This window comes from Mustela lutreola, chromosome 6, assembly GCF_030435805.1.
Source record: "Mustela lutreola isolate mMusLut2 chromosome 6, mMusLut2.pri, whole genome shotgun sequence".
NCBI classification, from domain to species: domain Eukaryota; kingdom Metazoa; phylum Chordata; class Mammalia; order Carnivora; family Mustelidae; genus Mustela; species Mustela lutreola.
The window spans coordinates 117,175,630-117,194,774 of record NC_081295.1 but is presented as its reverse complement, the minus strand read 5'-3'; the positions used below and the strand labels follow the sequence as shown (position 1 = coordinate 117,194,774).

The 19,145-nt window shown below is 38.8% G+C and overlaps 1 protein-coding gene across 5 annotated transcripts in view; it reads left to right on the top strand.

The window, feature by feature from the left end:
• COL12A1 (collagen type XII alpha 1 chain) overlaps positions 1-19,145 on the top strand; it is a 121,072-nt gene that overhangs the window by 101,460 nt on the left and 467 nt on the right. For 4 of the 5 annotated variants that reach the window (XM_059178470.1, XM_059178473.1, XM_059178474.1 and 1 more), the window contains 11 exons: positions 192-245; positions 1,354-1,449; positions 2,725-2,778; positions 3,619-3,672; positions 7,949-8,002; positions 9,423-9,494; positions 12,937-12,972; positions 13,080-13,146; positions 14,261-14,449; positions 15,823-15,891; positions 16,885-17,055. In XM_059178470.1, coding sequence (XP_059034453.1) covers positions 192-245; positions 1,354-1,449; positions 2,725-2,778; positions 3,619-3,672; positions 7,949-8,002; positions 9,423-9,494; positions 12,937-12,972; positions 13,080-13,146; positions 14,261-14,449; positions 15,823-15,891; positions 16,885-17,055 — 916 coding nt within the window. Of the gene's footprint in view, positions 1-191; positions 246-1,353; positions 1,450-2,724; positions 2,779-3,618; positions 3,673-7,948; positions 8,003-9,422; positions 9,495-12,936; positions 12,973-13,079; positions 13,147-14,260; positions 14,450-15,822; positions 15,892-16,884; positions 17,056-18,090; positions 18,930-19,145 lie in introns of those variants that run through there. The other variant, XM_059178472.1, reaches the window with a different exon arrangement.

The following is a 19,145-nucleotide window of genomic DNA, read 5'->3' as shown; positions in this document are numbered from 1 at the left end:
TTATGACATGTATTATTCACTTCAGTATTTAGAAGGTAGCTGTTGATTGTATTGGCAATATTGGTTATTGGTAATATTGGTAGTATTGATTGCCTAGAGAACACCCTGCTCCTGGAAGTAATTTCTGTATATCAGCTTCTCCCTACTGTCCTTATTTTCACCCTAAAAGGTGTTCTCACTATGTATTTTAGGGAGGACCCGGTGCTAAAGGTCCCAGAGGTGAAAGAGGAATCAGCGGGGCAGTTGTAAGTATTTTCAGAGCACATTAACATTTTCACGTAGATGTTGAAGTCTGATTGTTCAAATTTCCACTAAGGGGATATGTGACCTTGAGCAAGTTAGGTCAAGTTTAGTGTGCTTTAGGCAATATAGATACTTGTGCCTTGTCTCTGGTTGTCAAGATGATGGATTAGACTACCAGAGAAAGAATTGTTAAAGGCATCTCACTGCTATAAGAATTTCACATGGGAAATCTGCCCACAAACCTAAGGGTTCTGCTACAACATGGACACACAGAGCTGGTCACCCAGTCATCAGTGGGAAGACACACAGGGAGCAGAGTCCCGCTGGGAAGCCAGAGAGGGTTGGGAGCAGTTGTGCTGCTCTTTATTTCACCTGTCTCAGAGAAGAGCTGAGGGGCCACATATGTGTTCACTGAGGGTCACTGAGCCCTTTCTACCAGGTCCAACACAAGCTTATTAGGGCAATCTATTATGAAGATAATGTCATAATATTTTTAATTTTTGTCATAATTTGTCAAAAATTGTCATAAGTTTTTGTCATAATATTACTAACTCAGTTAGGAAAGGGTGAGACTGGGATGCTAACCCAGGGTCCTGACTCCAAGTTCACATGTTTTCCACCTGCACATGTTGCAAAGAGGCTCCAGCATAAAGCATCTTCTTAGTGGATATCTGTGTTGCCTTGCTTAATTCATGTATACATTAGCCCCAGAAATAAGCCCAAGTCTAAGAGAAATCAGGACTAGCTAAAACTAAATCAAATCCACTGAAATTCAAGCTTCAATCTCATATGAATTCATGAAATACAAATGTATGAATATATTCAGTGTGACTTTTTAAAAAAAAAATCTACTTCTAATGGGACTTTTGGAAAATTAAGTGCTCTTGTGATGAAAAATGTTATTGCATTTTTCAGCTGGTCTTTAATGAGTAGTAAAGGGAAGAAAGGAATGGTATTAATAAATGCTTTTATAGGTGTGTAGATTTCTAAAATGTTCACCAGCATTATATGATTAATGTCTTAGAGTTATGACGATAGGCTTCTGATTGGATGTTAGCTCTGGAAGGTTATTACATGACTTTGTGGTTGTTTCTGTCTTATGTATTTTAGGGACCCCCTGGCCCTCGTGGAGACACAGGTCCTCCAGGCCCCCAGGGTCCTCCAGGTCCCCAGGGACCCAATGGACTCTCTATTCCGGGAGAACAAGTAAGCACAAGGGCTTTCTGTATTTCAGTGAGGATTGTGAATTAACATTAAGTTGAAGTGGAATATTTTTTACTGTATTTTGCCAACCTCAGGTGTTTTCTGATAATTCAATAAGGTTAGTCATTGAGATAACTTCTTATGACTATTATTTCAGATATGTAAATATTGTGTGTAATAATGGATAAATGTGTAGAAAAAATTATTGCCACTAATTTGACCTTTAAAAAGTAATAGGTTCTTCAGCATCCTGAAAGCTTTGAAATTACTTTCAGCCTTTGCAGCAGGTAGCTAATATTGATGACCTCAAGGCAAGCTTGCATTATTTACCTATGTCATTACTTCCTTAAAAAAAACAAAACAAAAACTTTTAAATAAAATGTTGACCTTTTGTTCCAAATGCAAATCTGAAGTTATAAAAGGTTCATACCCTTTAAGACTCATATTTTATTTAACTAATACAATTTTTTCTATGTCTTAAACAAAAAAATACAGTAGAAGAATTATGATAACTGTACAGTTTAAAAATAAAATAAAATAACATAAAATTTTATATTTATTTATAAATATTTTATATTTATTATAAAATAAAATAAAATTTATTATCTATTAAGATGCCTTACTAGATAATTTTTTTTGGCACTTAGAGGAAAAATAATCAATATCAGATATAGCTAGAAATGAGAATGTGGAGGGATAGGGCTTTTTCGCTCAAAATTGTTGACTATCTCTACTTTTAGCTTCTTCTGTTCAAAAGGGAGTTTGGGGGCTTTTTACCTGTCTTACTACTATCATTAAATTAACTAGTTTAAATTAATTCAACTTGGTCTTTTAGCAAATGTCTTCTATCATGTAGTTATAAAGATCCAAATTATGTTACAACATAATTTTCATTGACTATCTTCCTATTAAAATGAGCACCTAATTAAATATATTAAATTAAAAAGTAGTTTTTTCCCTTCAAATTTTATTTATGTGAAAATCCCTTATGTTAAAGTATATCCTTTTTTTTTTTTTTTAAAGTATATCCTTTTAAAGTAGTAAGTATATCATCCTATAATTGTGTAAAATTATCCTGTAACAAGTGGAAATCAGAACACAGAATTTGTGGTTTAAAAAAGTGAGCATCAATCCCCAAAATGATTTATTCACTCTACCTTCCGAAATGTGTTTATATTGGATTTATGAAGTGATAGAGATTTCGTAAGTGACTCATGTCTTCCCCTTCACTTAATCTCTGTAAAATGCCTGAGGACTGTTTTCTCATTGTTTCTCTAGGGGCGCCAGGGGATGAAAGGTGATGCTGGAGAGCCAGGACTTCCAGGCCGAACAGTGAGTTGTTCTTCAAGTTGCCTTTTCTTTCACTTGTCAGGTGCTGTTTGGAAAGTTGCCCTTGTAGTGCCCCAAAAGGTGAACTCAGGGGAAGCAGCAGAGTAGAAGCCAGACTGTGGGCTTCCCATGATTTTCATTTCAGCCCCTGGTCTTTGTTGTCAAGTTTGTGCTTTTCAATTCAAGTGTTGGCTTCTTCTTTTTTAAAAATTATTTTTATCAATATATAATGTATTATTAGCCCCAGGGGTACAGGTCTGTGAATCACCAGGTTTACACACTTCACAGCACTCACCATAGCACATACCCTCCCCAATGTCCATAACCCCACCACTCTCTCCCTACCCCCACTCCCTCAGTTTGTTTTGTGAGATTAAGAGTCCCTTATGGTTTGTCTCCCTCCCCATCCCATCTTGTTTCATTTTTTCCTTCCCTATTCCCCCACAAGTCCTTCACCCTACCTCTCAAATCAGGTGTTGGCTTCTTGACAATGATCTATTATATGGCTGGCACTGTGCTTAGTTCTGGTTTTCTGTTGCTTTTTGAAGCCCCCTGAAATTTTTTTTTTAAAGATTTTATCTATTTATTTGAGAGAGAGAACAGGAGGAGGGCCGAGGAAGAGGGAGCAGCAGACTCCCCACTGAGCAGGGAGCCTGATGCAGGGCTCTCCATCCCAGGACTCTGAGATCATGACCCGAGTTGAAGGTAGACACTTAACCAACTGAGTGACCCAGGCACCACCACCCCGTGGAATTTTTTTCAAGCATTTTGAAAAATAAAAGTGTCTTTTCCCACATAGGAACTAATTTACAGCATTTCACTTGTTTGTTTCCTTTTATGTAGGGAACCCCAGGATTACCTGGCCCACCAGGACCAATGGGACCTCCAGGAGATAGAGTAAGTTTTCTTGGGCTGGCTCTGATGATGTTGAATAGGACATCACATTGTTGCCTATTAATTAAAAATCCTCCACAATTCAGTTTGCATGGCTGGAGATGCAGGACCCACAGATCCTGTGGAAGATTGAAAAACTATTATCAGTGACCACCTGACACCAGATCAATCAATGAAACAAAATGGTCGGACTTTCGGCAGGTCCTTGAAATTTTCATTTTGGGAATTTTAGAAAAACTTATCCTATTCAGAAAAAAGTTCATAAGAGGAGTTTTAGCCTATTAGAAGGAGATTCAAGAATCCTAACAAATGCTTTTAAATCACAAGATTAAGTTCTTTTTATGAGGCAACTTTTATGTAACTCTGAGCGTGGTCTTAATTTTCATGGCATTTTCTATGAAGTCAGGACATCTTTTCTAACACATGTGGAACTCAAATTCCATCTTTACACCTTGAGGATGGGACAGACAACTGTCTTAATAGGAATTTTGCTTCTTTGTGGCAGCTTTCAAGTCTCTCTTGATTTGTGATGGAATCAGTGTAGGAAACCTCATCTTTTCTAGGACAAGTAATAAGAAGCACAGTGGACATATCTTCTGTGTTCTATTCAACATTACAGGATCATTTGGTTTCATAGGAAATGATGAATACTTTAATAAGAGATTTTAGTGTCACTCAGAACCAAGGAACTGTTGACTTTTCAGTATCTTAGGGTTTAGACAACAACCTGGAGTAGTCTATAATCTGACTAATCAAGTTAAAGCTTGTGATTAGCAGCAGGATCTGAGAGAGCTGACACTAAAATAGCTATCACTAACACACTGATTTTCTAACCTTAATACCTCTAAGACACCAGGCAGAAGAGGAAGGTAATTCAGTTGGTGCAAAGATTTGCCCAGATAATACTGAATGGTGGATGATATGCCAGTGAAATTTATTTGCCTACTTTTGAGTTTGAGAGAGAGAGAAGTCAGAGAGAAAACTGTGTTCTTTGGAAATCTGTGACCTGGAGAGGTACTTATATGATACATTCTTCTGACTCTTTTGAGACTGGTATTTCAGATTTTTTGAATTCTTACTTTATTATAAAAGTAAGATTGCAGAGGTGACAAGTTGGTCTATTCAATTAGAGGACAAAACCAAAAATACTGCAATTAAGTAATGATGGGCTGACTCACTTGGTGCTGTTATTGAGGAAGTCTTATTGTAGCCAACACGTCCAGCCTACAGATAAGGTGGGTCGCCAGTGATGTCCCATCAACAGGTTCTTCCTGAACTGGTGATCAGACAGCCATTGCCACCATCACTGCCTCTCTGAAAAAATGAGGGAATGGGAAGATTCTATGCTTTTTTGCTTTTTCACTCTCAGACTCTAATCTGTGAATCCAACTTTGTAGTAAGGCCCCCCAGATCTCCCAGGTTGAGATCATTTCAGGAAACCATTCCCCTTTTTCTCACCCAGCCTTGTTCACCTACCCACCACTTAGTTTCCTACCATGAATACTGAAAGTAGGGTGCACAGCTGATAGAACATAATCAACTTTGGAAAGTTAGATAGACTTTGATACAGGCATTGTGGCTGAAAAGAAAAGGAAGGAAAAGAGAAAAGAAAAAGAAAAGGAAAGAAAGAAAGAGAGCTAGAGAGAAAGAAAGAAAAGGGAAAGAAAAGAGAAGAGAAAAGAATAGAAAAACGAAGTCTGTGGTGGAAGAGAAGAGAAGAAAGCTCAGGAGAGCAAGCCCAAGGACCACAGTGAGGAAGGAAGAAGACTTGTTACCAAGAAGGAGTTGGTAGGAATTGAATATGTGGGTTGTCTCCAGCATAGATGATTTTCAAAATGAGGCAGAGCTTTGGCAACTGTTAGAAAGAAACAAAAGAAGAGAAGTGAGTTGGGGCAAATCAGAGGGGGAAAAAAACCATGAGAGACTGTGGACTCTGAGAAACAAACTGAGGGTTTTGGAGTGGGGGGAGGGTTGGGTGAGCCTGGTGGTGGGTATTAAGGAAGGCAATTATTGTATGGAGTGCTGGGTGTGGTGAGTAAACAATTTTGGGAAAAAAATGAAAAAAAAATTAAATTAAATAAAAAAGGAAGAAACAAAAGAACTTCATATATAGGTATCTAGTACATGTGTATCTATGAAAACAACCATGGATCTTCTTAGCCAGCCTCAAATAAGGGGAAGCAGCAAAAACTACTGCAGCTTTGAAAGTGGAGAATAAAATAAAATTATAGCACTAAGTCCTGCAGATGGCTCAGGGGGCAGACCTCTGAGGATGTCAGAATGAGATCCTTTTCACCCCCAACTTAGATATATGTTTCTTCTAAAAGAAAGTGGTTGATCAGACCTAAGTGTTCATGAATGGATAACATATATATGGTTCAGCCTTAAAAATAAGAAAATCCTGTCATGTGCAACAACATGGATTAAACTTGAATTTGGAGGACATTATGGTAAGTGAAATAAGCCAAGCACAGAAAGAGAAATACTACATGATCTCACTTATGTATGGGATCTAAAAAAAGTAGAACTCACGGAAACAAAAAGTAGAATGGTGGTGGCTGTGGGGGTGGGGTGAGGGGAAATGGAGAGATGTTGGCTAAAGCTACAGTGTTGCAGTTGTCAGGTAGGATGCATAAGCTTTGGAGAGCTAAGGCACTATAGAGCTATAGCTAAGGCTATAAGTCTATAGCATGGTGGCTATAGTGAATAACACTACATAGTATGCTTGAAATTTGCTAACAGAGTAGATCTTTAAATGTTCTTGTTGTACTCAAGAAATGATAACTGTGTGAGGCGGCTATATGTCAATCATCTTGGTTGTGGTAATCATTTCACAGTGCATGCATACACCAGAACATCATGCCGTGTACACCATAAACACATACAACTTTTATTTGTTAATTATACTTCAATAAAGCTGTGGGGGTAGGGGAGAAAATGGCTTATCAGGAAGTTCTTTAGCTGACTGAGGAGGATTATTTGGAAATATAATACTCAACTAAACAAACAAAAGAGTGTCCTATAGACGCTGGAGAAATTTAGATGGGAGAAATGCCATTGGAACTGCTAAGCAATACCACCGGAGCCTTTTTCTTCTTCAATGGCTCTCAGAAGAAATGGTGATGTTATATCAGATGAGCCTGGAGTCTGTTTTTTGTGAAGCAGCCCTGGATCTCCCTGAAAACAGTCTGAAATCTTTATCTGTTTAAGTTTCTGGGGAAAAAAAAACAAACATTGAGAGGGGGTGGTGGTGGTGGAATATTTCTAACACAGTTTTATAGAAATAATTGAAACGTCCTCTGGTGTAAAATCAATGGAAGCATGGATACTGAATGCAGGCAGTTATCCAAATGCTCTTGATTTTTGCTAGAATCTAAAAATATGGATGAAATTATCACTCTTATTCCCTGCAGAAAATGAGACAAAAATCTCCTTTGACAGAGGAATGCAAGAACTATAAAAAAGACCTGACTCCGAAGTCCTCTGCTGAATTTCAGAGCTCTCACTGTTGGAATGAATGCTAACTGGGTAGCAGAGTGACTCATTCTGGGCAGAGGTCATCTGGCACTTGGATGGAGGCAGGTTCTGAGAGCCTGCAGGACGGGTGGGGCGCTGCGGGGTCACATCTCTCCGCCCAGGCAACCTGACACCCATGGGGATATGGCCTTCTGTGCCAGATGAGGAGAGACAAACCACTAAAACATTAGCTGAAGATCTGAGGATTTTCTTTCCAATGGAAGATAGTTAAGACAACTTCACACATTTCCAAGGTCTAAGAGAGAAATGCCCTAGGGGTGGAGTCATCACTGGCCCTGCCCTTGGCTGTCTGGCCATTGTTTAGGAAGGAAGGAGTTTTTACTCAAGTGGTTGGCCTTTCCTTCGTCTTTTATGATACCATGAGTTTTGGGCAGCAACATTTCCTTTCCTCCCACTTTGATTCTTTCTGGGCTAGTTTGTGGACATTGATATTTCAGTAGAAAGGGTTAGTCGTGCTCTAGGCTTCGTCACACTCATACACAAGCAAAAGCTAACATCTTTATAAAAGGAGTCTACCTTCTTCAAAGAAGACTCTTAAAATTACTTTATTTATACTGTGTATTTGAATAAGTATGGAAAGTACTCAGTTAAAGGCATAGCATAAATTCGAGAGCATTTTTTGTTTTCATATTGGAAGTTTACTTGCTGTTGGGTACTTCACTCTTAGTCATCTTTTTAGTGTCTTTCCTTTTCACTCGGTGATTATTTCACTAATCCATCATTCATTTTATGTTTACAATAGGGCTTTACTGGAAAAGATGGTGCAATGGGACCCAGGGGCCCCCCCGGGCCGCCGGTAAGAACTGAATGGATTATATTTTTGTTTCCCCACCTCACAGCCCCTACCCCAGCTGGTAGGGAAAAACCCAGTAACCTGGCCTTTGAGGCACATTCTATCAGTGCTGTGGGTACACTGTCAAGGGAGCTGTTGGTTTTTTTTTTTTCCTAGATCAAAATGGGCTACTGAAAACGGATGTGTTAAAATATAGAGTCTTTCTTTTTAATCAAGTTGTATTTGGAAAAATAGAAAAATACCCCTAACTAACTTGGCCACTGGCTGGTTGGTACTCCTATTTCTTCCAATCCCATGTTGAGTGGTAGGGTTTTAAGACCTTACTGATGATTACTTTCTGTTCTAAGATTTTGAGGATCTATGCTGTCATATTTTGATTTTATTGATATTTATTGCTGAGCACTATTGGTCATTCTGAGAAAATAAGTTTCATCCAAGTAGGTCTTCTATTTAAGATCTTTTGGGAAAATACTGAAGCCAATGATTTGGAAAGTTATCATCTACATACTTGTGTATGGGTGAGATCATAATGAACTTCTGTGAAGTGCTGAATGTTCTTCGTTTCTGATGGGAAGAGATGATGATTTGAGTGTTATGTGTTAAAATAATGTTATTATTCATGTTTAATATATATGTTCTCAGGTAGAGGAGAGTGTAAATGTATAGTAAACTTGCATTTTAAATATTTACTATGGAGCTGACTTAATATTTGCATAATTGACAAAGGATTAACTGCCCTAAAAAGTTTGATGATTCCCTTTTAAGGAAATTTGGGGCTTTAGAACATAAAGTATTAGTTAGGAGATATTATAAATATTCTATGAAAAATATGGCCAAGACTTTCAAAGCTGTGTTAAAAGCAACAGGGAGAAATTCTTATGGTTTGGATGGGATGAGGGGTGCTGACATGATAGAAGAAAATGGAAGTGTAGAGAAGGCACCAAAAAAAAAAAGTGAATGTCTGGGCGGAGAGCAGGACTCCCAGGAACAAGGGTTTCTGGGATTTAGCACAAACCCAGCTACTTTCTTGATTTCTTCCCCAACCATAGTTTTCACTCCTCTCTTTTGATGGGTTTTCTGGTTTTGCAACAGAGATAAACTGAAAAACAGGGATTGCTTTCTGCAAATTCATATAGTAACCAATCTATTAGAAACACAGTCTGTGAACTGTGAAACTGTGTGTATTTATAGATTTTCTCCAAATGGTCCTAAAGTATGTTTGAGAACTATCCACTCCATAAGACTGAGAATTATTAAGATTTTCTTTTTCCTTCATGCTGTCTTGAAATTTGTTTTTACTCTTCCCTGTTAAATGCAGTTTCTGAGAAGGCTTTTAAAGCTGGCCACGTTGGCTAGTTTACTTGAGATGGGATTTTTCTTTCATTGTCTCCTTCCTTTTCTCTGCCTGGCCCATTTGTTGCAGGGAAACCCAGGCTCCCCAGGCGTCACAGGACCGAGCGGGAAACCAGGAAAACCCGGAGACCATGGCAGACCTGTAAGTGGACAGATTGCATGTTGTGATTCCTTTTCCCTGTGGCCATAAATAAAGAGGATGCTGCAAGGTTTTGACCTGTTTATGTTACCCGGGCTGTAATGGGTTGGAAGCATTTGTTGAAACTCTGCTAAACCCCTGGATTTCACTTGGTACCAGTTCTAAAGTCTTCTCTCTGAGTTACAATATTCGGGGATGAAAATTGTGGTCATAGGGTTTCTTTAAAAGGAGAATGGGATTTTGAGCCAAGGCACATATTTCTGCACTGTATAAACACTTGAAGCTGGCTCAGCAGAATGATGCTTTTATTTAGGAGTGGTGTGCTGCTTAAGATAGAAAATACGTGGTGGTGGTTCTTGGTGCCTCAGTCCCATCCGGAGTTTGCAGATGTTAACCCTTCCTGAAATTCATCCAGCCACGCCTTCCCTCATTTCCCTTTCACTGAGGATGCTTGAACAGTAGTCTCAGGTTTAAAAGGATTTCTCTAATCCACTCCTTTACTTTTTTATGGGGCCCTTTCTTTCAGCCAGATGGTTTGGTTAAAGTAATAGTTAAGATGGCATCATGTGGATCTGGTGTTTTCAAGTTAGTCCCTCCAAAACTGAATGTGAAGTGCCTGAAATTACAAATCCAGAAGTATTTGCAATCACTGTGGAGCATCATCTTCTTCTATATAGCCTTTTTCTTCTTTATAAGTATGAAGTGTGAAAATATTTTTTTAGCAGTTTGTCTGAATTGAATTCTAAGAGCTAGAAGTTCATGTTGAAGATAATGAAGTCCAACTATTAGCAATGACACAAATTCATTGGGGCTGTTCTCTGGACAGAACTCTTTTTTTTTTTTTTTTTTTTAAAGTATTGTCCAAGTCATATAAATCCCAAGCTTAAAAACTGTTTAATGTCAAAGAAACTTAGGGTAGAATCTTTATGTGACAGGACCTGCCTTCCCTGTTTACATAAAATTAAGCAAACAGCATAAAGATGAAAGGACTCCTGATACACTTTATAATCTGTGAGTACCCCAACAGATGCATTTATTACTCTCTTTTCCTCAATGAATCATAGAAAAAGCTTCACAAGAGCAGTTTAAAGCACATGAAACTTTTCTACCCATTCACAATTCTGTTTCATTAGAGTTTGACTGAAATGGAGTCTCACGTAAGAATCTACCTGATGTAATTGATGTCTGGAGCTAGAAACCTAAAAGAAACTACTGCTCCCTTTACTTGAAATGTGATCTCTAGATACTGGCAATAAAGATGATTTCTACAAATCATATATACTAGAACAATCTCAGAGTGGCAGTAAATCACGCACACACACACACACACACACACACACACACCAGGAACAATCTCAAAGTAGCAGTAAATGTAGGAGAAAAAAATTCCTTGCAATTTACAGAAGGCTCCAAACTGAGTCGTAATAGTGTTTCCATAAGAGTCTAATATTCTTGGCAAAGGGAGCACTAAACTCCATTTCTTATTATAATCTGGTAACATTTGTTTGGACCTTAACCACCCTCTTTTCTCCCTTTATTTTCCTCATCCTTCAAAGGGGGAAAATTGTTCTTTCTTTTCTTCTCTTTTCTGACATTCCCTTAATTTCTAAAACTAAAACTAGTAGATGGGTGTATAAAGGTCTTAGCAAAGAGCTCGGTTCAATCACTGTTAGCTCATGTCGTTAGCTATGGTCACCCGTTGGTATGTTTTTGCTAACCTGTAACACACGGTGCTGTGTAGAGGATGTTTTAAGGAACTGCTTGTGGAATTTCTGCAGTCATTTATTCATCACCTGTTCAGTGCCTAACTGTGTTAGTCCGTGTTCCAGGGTCTGGAGATAAAACAAAGTCTCTGTAAACAAGACAAAGTCCTGGTCTTCATGGAGATTCTTCTAGTGGGGGATATAGACCCAAAATGTGTAACTAAACACTATAGTTTCTGGTGGTATTGAATGATATGAAGAAAAAGGAAATGGAGTAAGGGGTCAGGGAGTTGTTGTGATAATGAGAAGGTAGTTATTTTAGCTATAGTAGTCAGGGAGCCTCTATGAGGAGGTGACACTATAGTGATGTGAGGAGGAAACTGTTTGAGGATCTGTGGGAAGAAGAGCCCAGGTATGAACAAAAGCCTGGAGGGAGGAACGAGCCTGGCAAGTGAAGGAACAGCAGAGATGCCTGCGTACCCTAAGTGAAGCGTATTGAAGGGGAGAGGGATGACAGGCGAGGTCAGAGAGCTGGGTGAGGTGATCATGAAGACAATCTAGTCGATGATACGGAATTCTTATTTCATGCTAAGTGTGATGGGGAGCCCTTAGAGGCAAAGAAGTGACATAATCTTATTTCCCTTTTAAAGATATCACTCTGGCTTCTGTGTGGAAAACAGACTCTACAGGGGCAAAATGGGAAAACAGGAAGACCAGGAAAATAATGGAGTTGTTGAGGCAAAATACTTGGAGGTTGTAAGAAGTGGTTTGGTGTGGGATGTTATCGGAGTATCGGTTTTGTCAGTGGTTTGGATGTTCCTTTCATGATCATGTTTGGCAGCCTAGAAACACATTACGGAAAGACAAAAACTTCTTGCCTTTAGAGAGCTTTTTTTAAGATCCTCTTCTGGGCCACTGAGAGGCTTGACCGAGGAGGGACAAATATTCTGTCCTGCATTTCGATTGAGTTATTTAGTAAGAGAGGTGCATGGTTCCTTTTATACTCAATGCACATGCACACACAATAATTGGAGGAAGTCAGAGATGTATATTTAGTTAGGAAATTGACCAAAAGCCCCCCACCCCCGGTTCTTACTGGAACTGAACTCGGATTAATCTCATGGATGAGCTACAATAAGAAGCTGAGCTACCCAGCCATAGTGATGTATAGGAAAGCATAATGGTACCAAAGGCAGTTTCTCATCTATATTTTAGTTCCAGGCTTATACTGTGAAGAGCATCATAAATGTATGTAGAGCACGTAACTTCTAAATATGTGATCATAAAATTCCCATTTCATGGGGCACCTGGGTGGTTCAGTGGGTTAAACCTCTGCCTTGGGCTTGGATAATGATCCCGGGGTCCTGGGATCGAGTCCTGCATTGAGCTCTCTGGTCAGGAGAGCCTGCTTCCGCCTGTCTCTCTGCCTACTTGTGATCTCTCTCTTTGTCAAATAAATAAGTACAATCTTTTAAAAAAATAAAAAGATAAAATAATAAATAAAATTCACATCTCAGCACTAATTTGGAGGCTATGTGCTTTGAGAGAGACAGAGAGACAGGGAAAGACAGAAAGTTTCCTTTTGACAGACAGGCAAATTGCAAGCAATATGGTTAGAAAGTTGCTGTGTCATTTTGCTAATCTGTTAGAAAGCAGACCTTGGTGTCTTTCATCATGTGCCTTCATGAATCATTTTAGATCATGCTTGTCAACTTCTAATCTATGAAATTACTATATTTCAGGGTCCATCTGGGTTGAAAGGAGAGAAAGGCGATAGAGTATGTATTTCTTAAAATCTGATTTACATTTATTTTGTGTGTTAAACATTGAAGTCTGAAACTATAGAAATAATATGCTAATGATTCTCATTGATTTAATTATCAAGGGAGACATTGCTTCCCAGAACATGATGCGAGCAGTTGCAAGACAAGTCTGTGAACAATTGATAAGTGGTAACATTTCTTTTCATTTTTAATGTATGAATGGTTTTTAAATTTATTGCTGGAGAATGCAGAGTTGAGTTATAAAGTTTCTAAGATATATGTTTCTATTTCATTTTGATGAACTTGTATTTTTATACATTCTCAGTTTTGGATCTAGTTAGATAAAACTAGATATTTTAATGATTGTCATGAAATAAAGTAAGAACCCAGAGTAAAATAATCACCTGTTATCCTATACTTGATCTGATGCAAAATCATATTTTGAAAGGGCTTTTCAGTTTCCTTATTAGGATTTTCAATGATCTTCATCTGGGTATATGTAGAAGCAACAGACATTGGATTTTCAAAGTTATAAACTGTAACTATAACTTTGAAACTATAAACTATAAGTTATTCTATGACTTTAAGGAAGGAGGCCCATCAAGATTAATTTGATCACAGAAAATACATTTTGGTGGGGACCTTTTTATTGCTTCCTTATTTTTCAGACTCTTTCTTCTTATTCTACAAAGCTTACCGAGTAGTAAAGTTCAGTGCCCACAAACCAAGTATGGCCTTAAACTCAAGGTTCCCTGTTTCAGGAGTCTTAACAGTGTTTCTTCAGGTCTCATCCCGAGGAACAACTGCTTTAGAATCACCTTGTTAAAAATGAGGGCTCCTGGGCCACCCTAAACATAGCAAATCACTGTCTTTGGACACGACGCCCAGAAATCTCTATTTTTCAAAGGATCCCATAATTGATTCCAGCTGAAACCACAGCCTATCATTCTTAGACACACACAAAAATGGTATACTTCCTTACTTTAAGAAAGGTTCTCTTTTGAGTGACACCATCTGGCAAACCCCAGGGCTTTATATCAGAGGTGTATTAAACTTTCACAACTCTTTTATGGTTTATAGTAATGCTGTGGCTTACTGCTCAGTATTTTGTGGAGACAGTTGTTTATTGGGGATCATTTTGTTTTGGATGGCTGGAGTGTTATTTTTAGGCTTCTAATTAGAATGTGTCTTGGAGGGGAAGGAATGGAGATGGATTGCACTAGACCCTAAGAGAAAAGAGTTTCACCATCTCAATCCCTTCCCTCCTGGGTTTCTTATTAACAAGTCTTCTTTCTGTTTGTAGGTCAGATGAGCAGATTCAATCAGATGCTGAATCAGATTCCAAATGATTATCACTCCAGTCGCAACCAACCAGGCCCACCGGGTCCCCCAGGCCCCCCAGGCAATGCGGGAGCCAGAGGTGAACCAGGACCTGGGGGGCGACCAGGCTTTCCTGGCACACCAGGGATGCAGGGACCCCCGGGTGAACGAGGTGTGTGTCTCCGGCTGCTACGCAGGGATAAAGGAAGGAGTTTGCAAGTGTGGGATCTGGATAGGTTGAAAAGCATGTGGAAGATGTGGTCCATATACAGTATGGAGTATTATGCCTCCATCAGAAAGGACGAATACCCAACTTTTGTAGCAACATGGACAGGACTGGAAGAAATTATGCTGAGTGAAATAAGTCAAGCAGAGAGAGTCAATTATCATATGGTTTCACTTGTGGAGCATAACAAATAGCATGGAGGACAAGGGGAGATGGAGAGGAGAAGGGAGATGAGGGAAATTGGAAGGGGAGGTGAACCATGAGAGACTATGGACTCTGAAAAACAATCTGAGGGTTTTGAAGGGGCAGGGGGTGGGAGGTCGGGGTACCAGGTGGTGGGTATTATAGAGGGCACGGATTGCATGGAGCACTGGGTGTGGTGTAAAAATAATGAATACTGTTATGCTGAAAATGAAAAAAAAAAAAGAAAAAAAAGAAAAGCATGAGGAAGACTGAACTTGGCAAACTGCTTTAACCATTCTTGTTTGGGCAGCCCAGGAAGAGCTGTGTGTCCATGAACCTGTCTTTTCATTAAGGCAGCCCCAGGCCATCGAGATCTGTATCAAAGAACACAGGAAGATTTTGTCAGGAGATCTCAGCAAAGATAATGCTATGTACTGATGGTTGTTGTCCTTGTTGGTGGAAGAAACCGTATTCTGGCAAACTCACTCAGACACTAAAATCTGATTAATTATTGTGACTACCAAGAGTTGGGCTCCAACTGAATGTACTTAAGCAGCCCTACAGTTTTAGATCCAAACTCTTCTGGTGCCTTTATTCAGGGCCTGGCACCAGTCTTACGTGTTTGTTTGTAGATAATTTCATTGAAAGAAAAAAAAGAAAAATAGGATTATTTGATTCCAGATGTTTCAGGACTTTGGTGTTCGCTTTTGTTAAAGCAGCAGTTAATATTCCGGAGAAGATTCAGAGACTTTGGTAATTCAGACGGTTTAGATGCTGTGTGGTAGGGCTACTGAAGATAAGATACCTTTAAGATGTTTCTCAATGAGTTGTAACTCTTCATTCAAGATTCCTGTTCTTAATTACTGTTTCTAAAAAAAAATATATATTAGACATGTTTGTTTTCTTCAAATAATTTTCCCCCTGACTTGTAGCCAGATTTGTTTCTTGGCCATGAATCTGGAATTACCCAAATGTCTAGAAAGAATTTGGCTTCAAGAGTGAACTTCTGTGAAAAATTGGGTCCTGCTTTCACTAAAAGAAGTGAATTACTTGAATTAAGCATTATCAGTTAAGATGAAAACTACATAATTCCCGATAATTTTCTCCCTGTGCTTTCTCTTTTTGTCCTCGCTTAGGGTTGCCAGGAGAGAAGGGCGAAAGGGGAATTGGGTCTCCAGGACCTCGAGGGTTGCCTGGCCCCCCAGGTACGTGTGCCCGGGCATCAAATAAGTAAACAGCAGAAACACTGGGAGAGTGTACAGCCCCAGGAGGTTGATTCACAATCTCCTCCTCTTCGCTTCAGTCAGGACTGCCACCATGAATGTATTTTAACAGGAAGTTCAGCTTGGATAACCTTCTCATTTTTATGTTCTCTTTGTTCAAAAAACTGTTTGAGTGGGTTTCATTAAGCCTTCACTGTAACTTTAACATACGAGGGTATGAGTTTTAGTGACACAGAGGGTTGCTGTTTTCGTTTTTATGGAATTCCTATTTGTTTTGTTTGACCCCATGGCTTTTCAGGATGGTGTTATTTCCTGTTTCTTCTGGTATTGTTCAAGAGGTTGCTAGCAGACAGAAAATACATTCTTATTAAAAAGCCTGACACATTGCAAGATTTCATTCTCAGTTTCTTTATTGATGTTCTGGAAAGAAATAGTAGCCATCCAGTGGTTTTATGCATTTTGTTTCCTAGACTGAAAATGAATTTTTGTTTTTCTTCATTGTAAGGCCCATGAGACCCTTGAAAGGTCCATAAGGTCAGCCCTAGTAGTTACATCTTTACGTTTACGTTAACTGTAAATAAGTACAAGATCCAGAAATAATATCCCTCTGCATAGTCTGGAGGTTTGGAGCAGGCACTCCCATGTTTTCCTGGCAGTCTGATGTGGCTAATATAGCCATTTTCTTCAGAGAGTTTTATCTCTGTAGGAGTGGGAGCCATCCGGGGAACTCATTGATAGCTTTAGTTTGGCTTAATTCAGTTTTCTTTGAATAAAATCGTTAAAGCAGTTACCTCTCTGTCATTAACTCTGGATGGATCATTGGTAAGAAAGTTCCACACGTTGGTTCATACCGGTGATCTCTTAAGGAAATATTTTCTTACCATACCCTGTGTGTCATATAGTTTTGAGAAGTGTTGATTGCCTCAGGAAATGTATTTAACAAAAGGGGAAATCTTTGTTTTAACCCCGTACTAGGTCCACAGGGAGAATCCAGAACAGGTCCACCAGGGTCCACAGGATCAAGAGGTCCCCCTGGCCCCCCGGGTCGTCCTGGAAACTCAGGTATCCGAGGCCCCCCAGGTCCTCCTGGATACTGTGACTCGTCGCAGTGTGCCAGCATTCCATACAACGGACAAGGCTATCCAGGTATGTTGTTGCCAGTGTAGGAAACCAAATTCACTCGAATTAAGAACCTTTATGGAAATCAAGTTCCCTAGGATTGAAGGAAGGTTGATTTGGGGATTTCTTGAAGATATCAACTCTTTCAGTTATGTATTTTGATCATGTAGTAACATTGTTCTCTCTCAAAGCATAAAACATTACTTCATTGTTAGGAGTTGAATAATTATTTGCATTTGCTCTTCCTTCCTATATTTCTACATTTGCCAAATCACATTGTAAACCTCTCCTTAATTTCTTTAGGGAGTTCAGAGAATGCTATCAAATGACTTTTTTTTTTTTTTTTTAAACCTAAAGATTGGGAACAGGGATTTGTTGAATATAATTTTAGAATATCAAGAGTACATACTAAAAAATTGTTTTAGGAATCCAATGTTTAGGCAAACCACTTGATATCATGGTGCAGACAACTGAAAATAATTCACTGTCTCATGCTATCCATAGTATTAACATGCATAAAATCTGGGACTTGAGTTTTTCAAAGAGTTGGTAGTGCAGATCTAGTGTTTGACCATTACAGAGGCCAGGTAGCTTGTGTCTACTTTTGGGATTGTGGGGACAGGAGAGATTATGTTGATCTGGGAATAAAAAAACTCATGTTTTGATCAGTGGAGACCTTTTCATCAGCGCACCCTCAAGCATCTTGCAAGTTTTAAAAATGATACCGCTGTTTGATATGGTTGGCTACTAGCAAATAGTGCATGAGTAGTTGAATATCTAAATATCTATATATCTATATATTTATGTGCATACTTACATATGACCAAAAATAATAATGAATTTTAATGCAAATTTCTCATGCAACTCATTCACAAAATTACAGTTTAAGATAATTTTTATAAGATAAATTTTAATTCCCTCTACCTTATGGTATGTATGAATAACTGGAAATATATGGATATATATATATATTTTAACCATTACATACTTAGATGGATGTGTATATATATTTTTTGCATAGTAATTCAACTTTTAAAAACTATCATCTTTGACCTGTTTCAGGTTCCGGCTAACAAATTTTCTAAGTCGCCAGTGCTGCTTACAGTTTGAATACATGAAAATCCTGTTTCTGAGATGTTTGCGCACGTGCTTATTAGGAAATGAGTCTGTATGGAAATCTCACCACAGATATGGTTAAAGAGCCGGGTGGACATCATAAAGGAGGGTGGAGACTCTTATACTAACTTGAATCAGATAAAAGCAGTGGTGTTAGTTTATAAGCCTGATGCATTTCAGTAATAATGTAGAAAAATATTATTAAAAAAAGAAAAAAGTTCAAAACCACAACCAAGAGGAGCCTCACTGTGAAAGAGGCGCATAATAAAACTACTAACCAGCGGAGGTTATGCTATTTTGAGAAAAACAATTAACCTGGTTCAAGAGAAATGTTTTATGTAAATAATAAACTAATTGTGGCTTGTAAATGATTTGTATGTGATCCTGTCCACTAAAATCACTTAACAATTCTACAATAAGCTTCTGCATCAAAGCCTGCTGCTTGCTCTGTGCCGAAATAACACCGAATGGAATCTCCTCATCTCTTGCCTGTTAGCCATGTGTCTGATTCAGGGCATGTATCCTATTACTCATTTTTTGTACATGTACTCTCGTTTGGTCTTGTAACTTGCAATTTTCAAACCAAAGTTTTACAGTCACTTTTTCTCTTCCTGTTTCGCTGTAGTCACTGGTGTTCCTTTCCCCCGCGCCCCCCGACTGTAACTCAGTCTGTGGGAGAGACGGCCCCAGAAAACGTCGTGTACTGTATATTACCTGGTCATAGTTGATTTTCGCCTCCACAGTTCGGTTTCTAGGAGCCAATAAAACTTCCCCTTGCCTCCTCATCTTTCCAAATTGTTCTTTGAGTGGAGGAGTTTGAACTCATGAACGGCTGCTTGGGGATTTGTGAAAATCCTACCTAGGTTTCCGGCGTTTACAGTTCTTTGGCGCAGCCTCGGGCCCTTTCCAGGTACTTGTGCAATGATTGTATTCACTGCTGGATCCTTGGAGGTTCAAAAAAAAGTGCCATTTCATTATTTGATCATCACCAAATTCTCTCT